This window comes from Equus przewalskii, chromosome 7, assembly GCF_037783145.1.
Source record: "Equus przewalskii isolate Varuska chromosome 7, EquPr2, whole genome shotgun sequence".
Classification (NCBI taxonomy): Eukaryota; Metazoa; Chordata; class Mammalia; order Perissodactyla; family Equidae; genus Equus; species Equus przewalskii.
The window spans coordinates 77,013,898-77,027,281 of NC_091837.1; the positions used below are offsets into that span (position 1 = coordinate 77,013,898).

General features: G+C 46.6%; 1 protein-coding gene across 9 annotated transcripts in view; it reads left to right on the top strand.

Annotated features, from left to right (window-relative positions):
- Positions 1–216: 216 nt before the first annotated feature.
- Positions 217–13,384, top strand: part of NEDD4L (NEDD4 like E3 ubiquitin protein ligase) — a 342,576-nt gene continuing 329,408 nt past the window's right edge. For 5 of the 9 annotated variants that reach the window (XM_070627737.1, XM_070627741.1, XM_070627742.1 and 2 more), the window contains exon 1: positions 866–1,290. In XM_070627737.1, coding sequence (XP_070483838.1) covers positions 1,243–1,290 — 48 coding nt within the window. In that variant the 5' untranslated portion in view covers positions 866–1,242. Of the gene's footprint in view, positions 526–865; positions 1,291–2,160; positions 2,267–2,546; positions 2,567–13,384 lie in introns of those variants that run through there. The other 4 variants (XM_070627740.1, XM_070627747.1, XM_070627765.1 and 1 more) reach the window with 3 other exon arrangements.

Below are 13,384 nucleotides of genomic sequence, written 5' to 3' on the forward strand. Positions count from 1 at the left end.
GTAGCTGGGATGTGGGAAGAACCTTACGGCGGCTAATAAGACGTCTTAACGGTTTGCATATGCAGAGGATAACCTTAAACTTGAGTTTGATACTTCACATTGCGGCTCACAAACGAGCTGCCTTTTATTCAAGGAACCATGCTGTCTGTTTTCGAGTGGGTGGGTGTGTACTCAGAGCGGGCGCTTCGTTGGTTCTGTTCCAAGGTTGACACAGGCAGTGGCGACTCGCGGCCACACCGGGGCAGCCGCTCCCTGGCTGGCGGCCGGGCCAGGCGGATCAGCTCCGGGGAGCTGACAATGTAGCCCAGTCGGGCTTGCCGAGGTTGCCAAGAATTTAAAGGGGTCTAGAAACATCCATCTTTCCCCCTTTAACAATTACAGGGAGCTCAGGGCTCTTGGTAAAAAGACTACTGGGAAGAGGAATGGACTGAGTGCAGTTTCTTCTTGTGTGTGGAAAATACCTTCAGCGCCCCCAAATGCCCAGCCCGCCCCCTCCCCAAAGCAGAAGGAAAGCGGGAGAGGAAGGTGGGTCGGCTGCCCAGCCCAAGTCCGCACAGGCGATCCTCAGCGCGTCGTCCCCGTGGCCCGGGCAGCCTGGAAGAGCCGCTCCGGAGGCCGGGGGTGGGGTGGGCGTGGGGGCCGAGCTCCGCCACCCCCGCAGCCTGCGGCCCGCCCCCCAGCCCGGCCCGTGATTGGCTTGGGGGGCGCGTGTGCCCGCCCCGGCGAGGCGGGGAGGGTCCCCTCAGGGCGCCGGGTGGGAGGAGGCGGAGGCGGAGGAGGGGGCGGAGAGAGCGGGGGCCTGGAGGGAGCGAGCGAGGGGGTGGGCGAGCCGGGCGCCGGAGATCGGAGAGCAGGCTCGGCGCGGAGAGGGGCGGAGAGCGGCGGGCGAGCGGGGAGGAAGGGAGGGAGGCCCGGGCCGGGGGGAGGGAAAGCCCGGCGGGCTCCGCGGCGCCGCCGCGCGCAGGGAGAGGCGCCGGGGCTGCCGGCCGCTGCACGGCGCGCTCTCGGGGCCGCCAGCCGGCCCGGCCCCGCAGCCATCCAGGAGGAAGCGGCGCGGGCAGCGGCGGCGGCGCGCGCGCTCGGGCTCCCTCACCTGCTGGCGCTCGGCGGCTCCCCCGGCGGGACGCGCGCAGGGCCGGGTGCGGGGCCGGCCGGACCCGGAGGAGGCGTGAAGACCCGGCCGCCCGCGCCGCAGCCCAGCCGCCCGGGAGCGCCTCCGATCCCGCGCGGGGCGCCGGCTCCATGGCGACCGGGCTCGGGGAGCCGGTCTACGGACTTTCGGAAGACGAGGTGAGCGGTTCCCCTTCCTCTCCGGACTCTCCCGGGAGTTCCTGCCCCGCGCCGGCAGGGGGTGAGGACCCCTGGGGTGCGCGTCCCGGCGCCTGTAGGGGAACCCCAAACTCGGGAGCGCCGGGAGCGGGGTCCCGGGGGAGGGGGTGCTGGGGCCCTCCCGCCGGGCGCCGGCGGCCCCCTTCCCCCCAGCCAAGCCCATTGTTTGTAAATAAAGCGGCGCAACGCCCTTCCAGCGGGGAGTTCTCGGCAGCTCCCAGCCTTTGGGTGGGAGCAGGACGCGTGCGTGTCCCCATCCTCTCCAAGCCGCGTCCCCCGGGGCTGTTGGGCAACTTTCCGCTTCGCCCCTGCAGCCCGGGAGTCCATGATGTGTGTCACGTTTGGGTCGCTGCTGGACACCCGCGCAGCCCGGGGAAGCCGGGGGGCCGCGGAGGAACCTGATTTGTCTCCCCCTGGAACTTTCTTTCTAATGACTGTCAGCAAGTGCTCTGCTACGTGTGTGTGCTTGTCACGGTGGGAGTGGGTGAAACGCGTGGAGTTGTGCGTGTCTGACCCTCTGTCTTACAGAGTCTAAAGCCAGGAGTATGGATTTCGGGGTCTTTTTGGTGGGGGGAGCAGGTCTAGGATGGTGGCAGGTGCTACTAGAAACTTGGAGGAAGCTTGCAGCCCTGCCGTTTTTTTCCTAGCACCTCCGGGGTGGGTGGAGAGACGAAAGCTCAATTGATCCCTCTTATTAGTAAAGCAAATTAAATAAGCCACGCCCCCAAGGCTGTCGGTTTGCCTGGAAAGCGCTTTGTTTTTCCCCCTCACTCTCCTTGCTGTTTCCCACTCCCCCCTTTTGAAAGATCTTGCTAATTCACTGCTTAGCCCTCTCTCGACCAGCCACGCTGGGCCCTTATTGGCGTGTCGCTCTGCCAAAAAGGCGGGTGGGGGGCCTGTCGCGGGCGCGGAGTGACAGGCAGGCTGGATGGAGCAGGTAGGAGGGGTTTGCCATCTGGCGGGGCGCGAGCTCAGGTCTGGCTCCCCTTTCGAGAGGTGAATTTACAACCCATGAAGCATTACTCAGCAGGGAGGTATTTCCTATCCTGGTTGTACATTTCATGAAAAGTTGGTGCCTGGAAATTGCAAGGATTTCTGGATTTCACTTTTTTCCTCCCCCTTCTTTCTTTTCTTGAGGTCCCCTCTGTCTCTGGGGATGGGGGTGGGGTTAATGGAGAGGCTATTATCTGAGACGTGCCCACGTTATGGCTCCTCTCTCACCAGCTTGCCTGCTCTGGTATGGGGTGTGTATATATGTGCATGTATGCTTTGTCAATGTGTAATGGAATAGGTATCTTAGGGTGGGGAGGGTGGTTGGTGGTATGACTTTTTGTCTTAACAGTTCTAGGTAAAGGTTGCCGTGGTATTTAGTTTATCAAAGAATGATCACAATGCAAATAATGTGATTTGCATTGTCGATTATTTTGCCATGCCTTTGTAAAATGATTTTCCTTTCTTGTGCAGTTACCTGGGGATGCGTGAAAAGTAGCATTGTTTCATTTACCCAGGGGGTTCTTCTCTCCCTGGCGTCTCTCCTCTTTGAGGAGCTTTCTCTTTCATTCTCTACTTCTCCATTTAATTAGTAGCAGTGGAGGGCCGGCAGTGAGCTTTTAGAAAGGTACTGAGAAGCAGACATTCCTAAACAAAGGGCTTGAGGTTTTGTGCCGGATGAAGACAGCTGCATTTTATCTTAGGTCTTTTTTTTGGTAATTACATGATTATTTTTAAAAGCTTCCTGAAAGAAATATATTTTACAGTATTTTGGGAAATGCAGCTGGATAAATGAATCCCATGCATGTCAGTGGTGTTCTTTGTTTACGTTTATGGCTAGTGTCAGAATCTACCTAGAGCCCAGCCCGCCCCTTGTCCGGACAAGTTAATACCCATCTTCTTACCTGGTGTCTGGAGTGAAAGTGAAGGATGGAATATGAACAGGATCCGTGTGTGTGTTTGTACATGACTGGGTTCACTCTTGCATGTTGCTGGAGGGCTGTTTGGGGCTGTATATGGAATAGCAAGAGGTGATGAAGACATTTTATTGATTGATTGAGTGATGGCCATGTTGCTGGTACTCATTAGTTCCACCCACACTATATTACAGAAGGCAAGTCACATCTGTCTTCCTTTTCCAGCTTCTCCTACCATTGAAAAAAATAAGGCAGGGTTCTTTTGATGATTTCACATTTTTGTGGTCTTCGTTTTTTATGGGAGGTTTCATGCTGTCAGGTTGCCCTTCAGAAAATGAGGGAATGCCTTCGTAGAATATTAACAACAAATTGTTGAATTTGCACAGCTTGTTTTTGTCTCCTTGAATTAGTCTGTGTAAGAAAACAAACGGAGGATTTTAACAGGCTCTTAAAGTAGAATGCCTGGTGAAACAAACGGCAGGGTTGTTTTTCCAAGGCACCTTAAATATGGGTGCACTTCAGTTCGCGCACTCGGTGTGCTGCAGAACATCATATGTGAAGATACTTTGATTGCTATCTGGAAGAGTCACCTTATAAACCTCCTAGCAGAATAGGCATCTGTAGCGAGCAGATTTCTTGAAAGTAAGTGTCCGTTTTCATGGGAGGTTGATGAAAAGCATTCTATGTTTGGAGTGCATTTAGTTCTATCCCATCGCAGGAAGACTCTAGCTCTAACTACTGCTGGTGATGAAGCATTGCATTAACCTAGAAAATAGCAGGATGTCCAGACAGAGGGCATTGTTCTAGGTCTATCAGTTTGTAGAATGAAAGGGATTCACTTGGACTTTGCTTGTGTGACTGCATGTGCTGTTTGTGTTTTGTTGTCTTTCTGGCTGAAGTTCCTCTGGTGAGTTATAGTTCATACTCACCCTGATTTAAAGCAGGTCGGTTTGGGTAACCAAATTTGAAATCGCCATCAGATGAAGGGATTTGGGTGTTGGAGGGATTAGCAAATTAACAAAACTTCTGATTCCGGGCCAAGGATCAGCTTTGGTTTGGAATCAAAGCAGTTTGGACTAGTTTCTGCATCTCTGGCTTGGTTCCTTGGCGGTTTTTTGTTTTGCATGTTGTTTTTATTTATTTATTTTTTGGCAGCCTGTAGCACATTTTGGCAGTTGACTTGTGAATGTTACTGTTAACCTTCTGAAATCTTTTGTTACAACATCTTGGAATATCCTTTATTGAAAAGATTTTCTACTGGGTCACATACCAGTTCGAATGACAGCTTTCTTATTAGAGGTGGCATTTAAAGATTTTTTTGGTGGTTAGAACAAGGCAAATGGCATAGAAATGAAGGCCAGGATGACATTGGATGGTACGTTGACACCTTCCCTCTTTGTTTTATACAAACGAGGATAGTTGGCTAATGTTTCATGTGCCTTCTCTGCACCTAGCACTGTGTTTAGCCTTTATTCACTTGCTATCTCATTTAATCCTCGTAAGGACCCTATGAGGTATGCTATGATTTGTAGATGAGGACTAGAGGTTCAGAGAGGTGAAGTGGCCTGCATAAGGACACACAGGGAATAAAGATGGAGCCAGGATTTGAACCCAGTTCTGTTGATTCCACAGCCATAGTTTTCAACATGCTCCCTCGCTTCCAGGTATCTTGAAAGGTCTTCATAGCTAGATTGTTCAGGATAATGTAAGATAGAGATAAACGTTAGGGGTTGTAAACTGATGACTTCTAGGTCAGAATGGACCAGGAGCTGTATTTAGTATGGACTCCATAGTGTTTTACAGCTTGGGAATTTTCATGGAAAATGGTAAAAATCTGACTTCAGTGTGGCTACATTCTCACCTGGCAACAATTAGTGCGTCTGAGTCATGCGTGGCCCTTGAGATATGGCAGCTGTATTATATTGGCCATCTCTGCTCTGTTTTGTCTTGGGGGGAGGGGGGCTGTCTCTTTATTAATTTGCATATAATTGCCCACTTTAGAACAAACATTAAAGGTTAATCTTTGGCATAGGTATCGTATTCTCTTTAAGATGCTGTCAGTGTTAAGATGCACCATTATTTTATGTGCCACTAAGAAAGAAAGAAAGAAGAATTGCTGTAAAGCTATGATATTGTCGATTTTATGATGCATCCTTTTTTCAGAGATGTTAAAGTATGAAAACAGGGATGTTTTAGAATTCATGAATTACTGTAATTAGAAACCTGGGGTAACCTTGTGCCATCAGTTTCAGTACCCCAGTCATTCAACACGTTTAAGTCAACTGCTAGTCAGATTTCTGCTTTTCTGTTTCTGAGAAAAGGACCAGAATAAGAGAAATGCTCCCAAGTGGGCTCTGGCAGAGGGGAAACAGGGGAGCCTAGATGATAGGCTCCCCGGATAGCCATCTGTAAGTAATTAAGAATAGTCATTAGTTTTTTAAAAGTGGTCCATGTGTGTTTTCAAGAGATTACTTGAGAAACCCTGCACGCCATCTTTGCAGCTGTGCAAAATGGTCACAAGATTGCTTCTGGAAATTACAGGTTAGATGCTGTTTGGATCTAAAGGTGGATGCTGAAAGGCACTTTTCTAGAGAAAGATAAGACTTGCCCATTCATTCCCACTCCAGATGCCTGAGTCAGGCCTAGCAGTGCCAGCTGGTGTGCTGTGTAGCTGGGACATGCACCACCCTGGCTCGAGTCTTCATCATGATCGCTAATATTTGAGAAAACCCTAACAGGGCCTAGGTTTTATTTGTGACATTTAAAAGCAGTTTTCAAAATTGGCAAATATAATTAACAATATAATATATCGTTTTAAATTTTGCTTTCATTAGATTTTTGTTCAAGGATTTTGTGGAATTTGTATAAATTGTCAATTTATGTTCTGAGTTTTGTTGTCAGAATGTTGATTTGAATTGTGTTTCTCCTTACTGAAAAGTAGTTTCCTTAACTTAAGCAACAAAAATAATGATGTTCCAAGGGGTGAGGACCGTGGCAAAATGAGAATCCTCAGAGAATGGAGTTTCTTTATCATGCAGAACACAATTTAAAAGGAAGTGCTTGAATGGTACTGGGGCATCTCTTCAATGCAGTGAGCGCCCACATCGCCAAGAAACTTCCTTAGAGAGTTGCTTTGGGATTCTGGGAAAGTCAGTATGCTTGATAGGTATTCTGGAGAAATATGAATTATCTCAAGGAAGAAATCTCTGACATTAAGAATCATGTCACACATCACCGTGGTGGTACTTTTCAATTCCTGCTAAATTGCTTCTGCCCTCGCTGTGAGGGGAAGCAGCTTTATGCTCATTGCTAATTTAATCGCCTTCTGAACTGTGCAGTTATTTAAATAAGATACAAAACATGGTAGTATGTGACTGGTGGAAGAAACAAGCTAGTTTTTCTTGGATAGGTTGAGATATTAACATTTTATTTTGAGTTAAAAGATCTTTTTAAGCAGATTTTATTGCTGCCCTTGCGTTTTGAGTCCTGAACGACTAGCAGCAATAAAACGAGATCCTAACTTAAGAGTTTTCAAGCTTTTTGATGTTGTAGGTCTTTAAATAAGTGTTTTTGTCTTACTGATGTATTTAGTAATAAAGCAAACAACATGTTGATCTTTTGACAGTGCATATTAAAGAGGATCATAATATATGAATAATATAATAATGAAAATAGGTATTCAGGTAGTAGGATTAATGAAGGGTATGAGAAGTGTGACGAGATGTTACTTTCTGTTTTTATATTGTTTATCTTCCGGGTCACAGTATAAACAAATATATTTCATTTTCTGACTATAGGTGGCAATGTTTGTACTATTGGTTGGGACTTGCGTGTTGGTGGAACATGGAAATGAGAACATAATTTAGAGGTGAGGATGAAGAAACTATATTTAGAAAACAATATTTTCCTACAAACTAAAAAAAAAAATCAATTATTTAATAAAGACACCTAAAGTGATGTTCGTCAGTGTGGGCAGTATCAGGAATCATTACTTTTCCAAGGTTTCCCTTATTCAGGGCATATTAAAATTTGGAAAAGGGACAGGCATTTGGATTTGGGGAAAAAAGCCCCCACAGCGTAGAAACACAGAAAAGTTCCTTTGAGAAGCACTGTCATATGCTGTCTTCTTGGGTGCCTAGGGACTTCTCAATAATTCTGGTTCTGCTGTATGGACCATTCCATAATTACCGTCATTGACTTTGAGAAGGAACTAATAATTATCACTCTTTTCAGATATTTGATTGCTGGAGATATTCTTGATTTCTGAGGCAAGACGGTGGCTCAGGTTCTAGCAGAGCGAAAAGCAGTGGTGTCAAGATCTGGGACAGTTATTTCACGAACATGTATGATCTTGTTATAGTTGTAATGTTTTGTTTGGAAGCAGAGCGGCCTGAATGCTAGTGCTGCAATACCTTTAGGAGAGAGAAGCCATATTACATAAGTCTGTCTGGGGGAACCAGCTTACATTTGACACTTCAGTTGACTTTTTGTCCCTGACTCCAGAGTCCTGTATTGATTCAGAACTCGGCAAGTGTCATGGTGAGACTGTCAGATTCCCTCGCTGTCATCAAAATCCACGTTTGGTTACTTCTTGGCAGGCAAGCATCCACGGAGAGATTTCGTATTCTTTTTCTACCTCCTATTCACCGAGAAAAAAGGGCCATTCAAAAGTGAGGTTTTTTTCATGTAAAATGCTGTGATGTGAAATCTACCCTGTGAAGGTGGAACTTGGGAGGGCTTATAGGGGTGGTGATCTCATGAAAGGGAAGAGCAAGCCGAGGGAACTGTCCCGCTGGTTAGAGTGGCTCTGGCAGGCCCATGGCTTCTCAGGCACGCTGGAGTCTGGTTTTGAAGGATCGCTGGAGTGGCTAGGGCACATGTCCACCTCCTTAGACCATGTGCCTGGGTACCTCCAGACGAGGGGGCAGACCCAAGAGGGGATCTGTGGTGCAGTTACGAGGGCCTGAGTTATGCCTCTGGGTTTTGGTCTTGCCTTTGTTAAAACAGTTTTCACATTTTATTTCCCAGTTTTCAGCCTCATTTAAGGCCTGGCTCTTCTTGGTCTGCTCAGATGCACTTCTGGATCGCGTTTTACAATGTGTCTTTTAGAGCGCCTTGTAAAGCTGGACTTCCAGTGTGGGTAAAGCGTTGAGGTGTTGTCATAATAGAGAGACCTGCAGTTGGAAAAGATGGCTAATACATAGCTGGTGGGAGGTCACTCTGAATCGCCCCGGTTAAACATCTGTTACGAATTCATGTTCTAAAATGCAAAGTTAAACAGTTTTTTTTGGTAATCTATATGATTTTAAGGTTTACACGTACGTCTTAGCAATTGTGTTAGGTATCACCAGTTTGAGGACGAGTGAAGACAGGCTTGGGTCGGGGTAATGTTAAAGATGAAGATCGTCTCTATCAATTTTTCCTGTTGTTTAACTGAAGATGTTTGCATTGAATGGGTTAGTTTTATTTTCATGTGTAAGTTTTATTTTTTAGTGCTGGAAGTAATTTTGGTCTTTTTTTTTTTTTGAGAAAATGAAAGCAAGGCTAAGCTATTGAGAGAATTACTTCGTTTAGTAGCTGCTCAACATTAACTATTAATGAAAAAAGTGTATGTATATGTATTCCACCGAATTAAAAGCTCCACATACTTGTTCATGCATCTCCCCCTACCTTTGGAATCTGAGTCTGTTGAAAAGCCTGTGCTTTCTTTTCTCAGTCTCCATTTTTCCTCTCTGTTAATAAGTGATTTATCTTTGAATGTCATCATAGTGCTAACTTCATCTTTGGCAGTTTGATTTGGAAAGGGGAAGGAGGGTGAAGTTTAAAGAAAAAGCAAAACTGAGAGTCCTTTTGCTTCCTTTTATCCTTCCCTCTCGTTCCTTCTGTGCTTCATGCAGTGTGTGTGATAATTGGATGCAACTGTAATTACAGTCAGTAAGTTAGTTTTTAAACTTTGAACCAGCTGTATTTCCTCCCCGCTTGTTAACCGTAGAGGATAAATGAGTGTGGCTCTTGAATTAAGCTGTATCTTGAGGGGGCTGAACTGTGTGTGTTGATTTTGAGTTCTAGAGTATGTTTATGCTGATAATTGAGAAATTGGTATGTACCACGCTGCCTGCCTTTGGAATAGACTGATGTCTTAATTTTCAGTGAGTGTTGTTAGTGAAAGAGAACACTTTAAGCTTGCGAGTAAGAGCTTTTTCTCCCTTGCTTCCAGAAGTGAGGTAGAGAAGAGTATTGTGCAGCCGTGGGGGTGGCGGGTGGGGTGGGAAGAATACTTAATAACATGGAGATGTCAGTAATATAACATTAAGTGGAAAAAGTAGGTTACAAAACAGTGGGTGCACTGTTTCTACGAAACAGTAGAATCCTCTTGTGGTTAAGAGGGTTTCTGCCTAGAAGAAATGACTAGGAATAGATCCCAGGATATTAGTGGTAGTTATCTTTGAGCAAAGGGATTAGAGGTAATTTTCATTGTCTTTTTTGCTTACTTCTGTTTTCTACATTTCTACAATGAACTTTTTTTTTCTTAACATAAAAGTAAGTTTAAAAGTGAAGTAGAAAGAAACTTCTTAAATGCATGTACGTCTAGCTTTGGGTAAAATTAGAGCCCTTGTTCGGTACAAGTATTGATAGTATCTGTTGCGTTGAGCACATGTTTATCAGGGGCCTGCTTTGTGCTTTGTGTCTAAGGATCTCAAGGTCATTGCCTTAACACTCTTGCGTTTTAGGAGCTTCCCACCAAGATGGAAAGTGGAGGGATTGGTCAAGGGCTGAATATTTTTCAGAAAAAATGACTGGTGAATTAGATTGTTTTTTCACTTGCAGCTTACAAAAATAGATGTTTCGTTTTCTTCACTATGGACACTTAAAATTTGTTTTCATCCTTCTCTGCACTCAGTTGCGTGATAGTCGTTTAAATCTTTAGTAGTGTTCTGAAATTTGTTTGTGCCTACTACGAAAATTATGGCCTGTGACCAGACTTGACTCTCTTTCTCTGCTTTTGTTTCCTTGGGTTTTGAGTTAAAGGTCTTGTTACCTGATTGCAGCATTGAATAGTTTTGGATTTCCAAATGATCGCTCTGGTCATCCGTACATGCATCTAAGTGGCAGGAAGCTCTTTGTTTTGCCTTTGAGCTGACTTGTAATGTCCGTCTAGTCTGCGTGTTTCCCACAGTATGTTTCATGGTGGTCTCTTCCTGAACACAAGGGTGGGGTGAGGAAATACCATGTCACGTCTAGTCCGAGACTTGTCTTTGTGTCCGTTCCCCTCCCTCCTTTTAATATTTCTGAAATAAGGATGCATCTTACAATTGATATGTCTGTTTGCTGTGGTGGTGGGTTCCTTGCACTCACACCACACTCCCCCACTTCCCCAGTCCCCCAGTCCCCCAAAAGTTACAGCTTACCGGTGATGGTATCTTAGAATTATGGCACTTGAGTTGGCCAATCTCAATTTGTGTATTATGGTGGTCCATGTATTGTGGTAGATTGCTGATAGTTGTCATGGAGACTATAACCTCGTCTGTCTCATTCAGTGGTGATGTGTCTGTTAAGAAGCACCCACCTGGACATTGAGGACATGTGCCAGCTCAATGACATCATCAAAGAGTCAAGGTCTGTCTTTTCTCTACTCCACTATCTGTAGTCTGGCCCTTTTCAGAGGCCTTATTGGTCCAAGGGTGGCTGCCAGTGGCAGTCAGAGCTGTGTTCTTTTTTCTACTTGCAGAGGAGAGAGAATGGCTTCCTGTGGCTTTCTCTTAAGATTAAGGAAATCTGTGTCTCATTGGCCCACAGAGGCTTAGATCTGCTCGTCCCTCAACCAGCCAGTGGCAAGGAGGGGATGGAATTACCTTTATTACCTTAAGAGTCCACCCCTTGCTTGAGCTGAGGTGAAGTCCTTGATGACCCACAGTCCACTCGTTGGATAATTCACCTACCTTCAGATATATACACCTTCAGAAATGCCTATGGCTTCATGAAAGCACATGCTCCCTTTCCCCAGGGAGGCAGGCTCCATCTAAGTATTGGAAGGATCTCTGAGTGATATGCTGTCTTTTCTCTTATACCTGAAAGTTTTTTTTCTCTTTTTTCTTTTATGGTCTGGTGACATATGGCTAAAAATAGGTTATGCCCCCCAAAACATTCAACCTATGATAGCGAAGAGGGAACAAGATACTACAAAAACCCTCTTATTTGGAGAGGGGGAAAATAAGAAAACTCACACTGTGGTAGCTGGCAGGAGCCCTTGCCTTGCTCGGACAGTCTGGCAGCTTCTGGCTCTGCTGGATTATGTCCACTGTGAGAATCTCCCTTGGTCCTTATCCTCTACACCTACACCAGGACGTCTGTTGGTAGAGTGCCTCCTTTTGGGTCCTGCTTGGGTGTGCGTTTGGGCCTTTGGGGTTGCTTGGGAGTTGAACAGCCACAGGCTGGTGTCAGCTGAGCTCAGTACAGTCACGTGCTTGTAATGACGTTTCAGTCAATGATGGACCGGATATGCAATGGTGGTCCCATAAGATTAGTACCATATAGCCTAGTTGTGTAATAGGCTGTACCATCTAGGTTTGTGTTGGTATACTTCTGTGCTGTTCACACAGTGATGAAATCGCCTAATTTGGTATTTCTCAGAATGTGTCCCTGTGGTTAAGTGATGGATGACTGTATTTGGTAATACTGCTCGCATGAAAACGTAGGTTGCAGGTTTGTTTGCTTCTAGTCAGTTCTGTGGGCTGGTAATGACAGCCAGTGGTCTTATCTAGATGAAGTCTCTGGTTCTGGGAATTTCTTTCTCTTAGCCACAGGTCTCTGCTCTGCCTGCCCCATCCCCATTGGGTCTGCCTCAAGGTGATCTTAAAATAGCCTTGAAGGAAGAGGCACACAGTTTGGGTCCAAGAGACAGCAGGGGTACTGTACCCCACTCTGCCTTTCTGTGGCCTATTCAGAATGACCACCTTCCCCAGACTGGGACTGTGGGACTCACAGGACCCTCTGCCAACCCCCCGACTCAGACATTCCAAGTTTATTTATAGCACCACTGTTTGTATAAAATTTGTGATAGTTGGGGCTCTTGATTGCAAGCAACAGTGGCTGATTCTGATGAATTTAAGCAGAAAGGGATTTATTGAAGGCATTTTGGATGGCATGGAAGTACCTGTAAAGCTGGAGAGCCAGGCCTGGACAGTGGTCAGGGCCCAAGGGAGACTGGACACCTTGAATCGCAGCCAGAGAACCCACAGGAAGCATCCAGTGAGGGCCCCGGGGCTCCCAGACACTGAATGCCTGTCTTCCCACATCATCTCTGGATGTGATGTGGTGGCCTCCCTCTTGGTGTAGCTGCATCAGCTCTCCTTTCTTGCCTGTGTTGGGGATCTTCACAATCACTCCCGGACTCGATTCAATAGAAGGACTCACAAGACCCAGAAATTGTTATACTCATAGTTACGATTTATTCCAGTAAAAGGATAACAAGGCAGAATCAGTGAAGGGAAAAGATGTGTGGAGTGAATTCCAGAGGCAACAAGGCACGAGCTTCCCAGTGGTCTTACACAGGATGCACTTAATTCCTCTAGCAACAATTGTGATGACCTGTGTGAAATGTTGTCTACCGGGGAAGCTCATTAGAGACTCAATTCCCGAGGTTTTTGTTGGGGACTGGTCATATGCACCCTCTGCCTAGCATGTCCTAAAATTCCAGACTCCGAGAAGGAAAGCAGGTGTCAGCATAAACCACAGCATTTGCGCGGACAGTCCAGGCACAGAGAGGCACACTTATCATATTTAGGGAACATTTTATATCAGTGGAGGGAACTGTTTACCATTCAGCAGCATGCAGCCAGCCAAGGGCCAGCCTTGCAAGCAGGCCTTTCCAAGGCCAGCAGTCTCGGGCCTGCTATGCTGCTTTTCTGCACACTTCCTCTTTGAGTCCCTGGTGGGAAGCTCAGGCTAGAGCCTCTGATTGGCCAGCCTCAGTCATGTGCCCATGGCCCTTGCTGCTGGGGGGAGGGGAGTGAGGGGTTTGTTTCCTCCCTTTTTTAAACTTCTGGTTTCTGTCGAGGGAGGGGTGCCCAGCCTCTCGCCAAAACCCACAGTGTGAGGAATCCCCAAACATAGGAAGTGGTTTCAGATGCTGGGCTTTGCAGCACCCC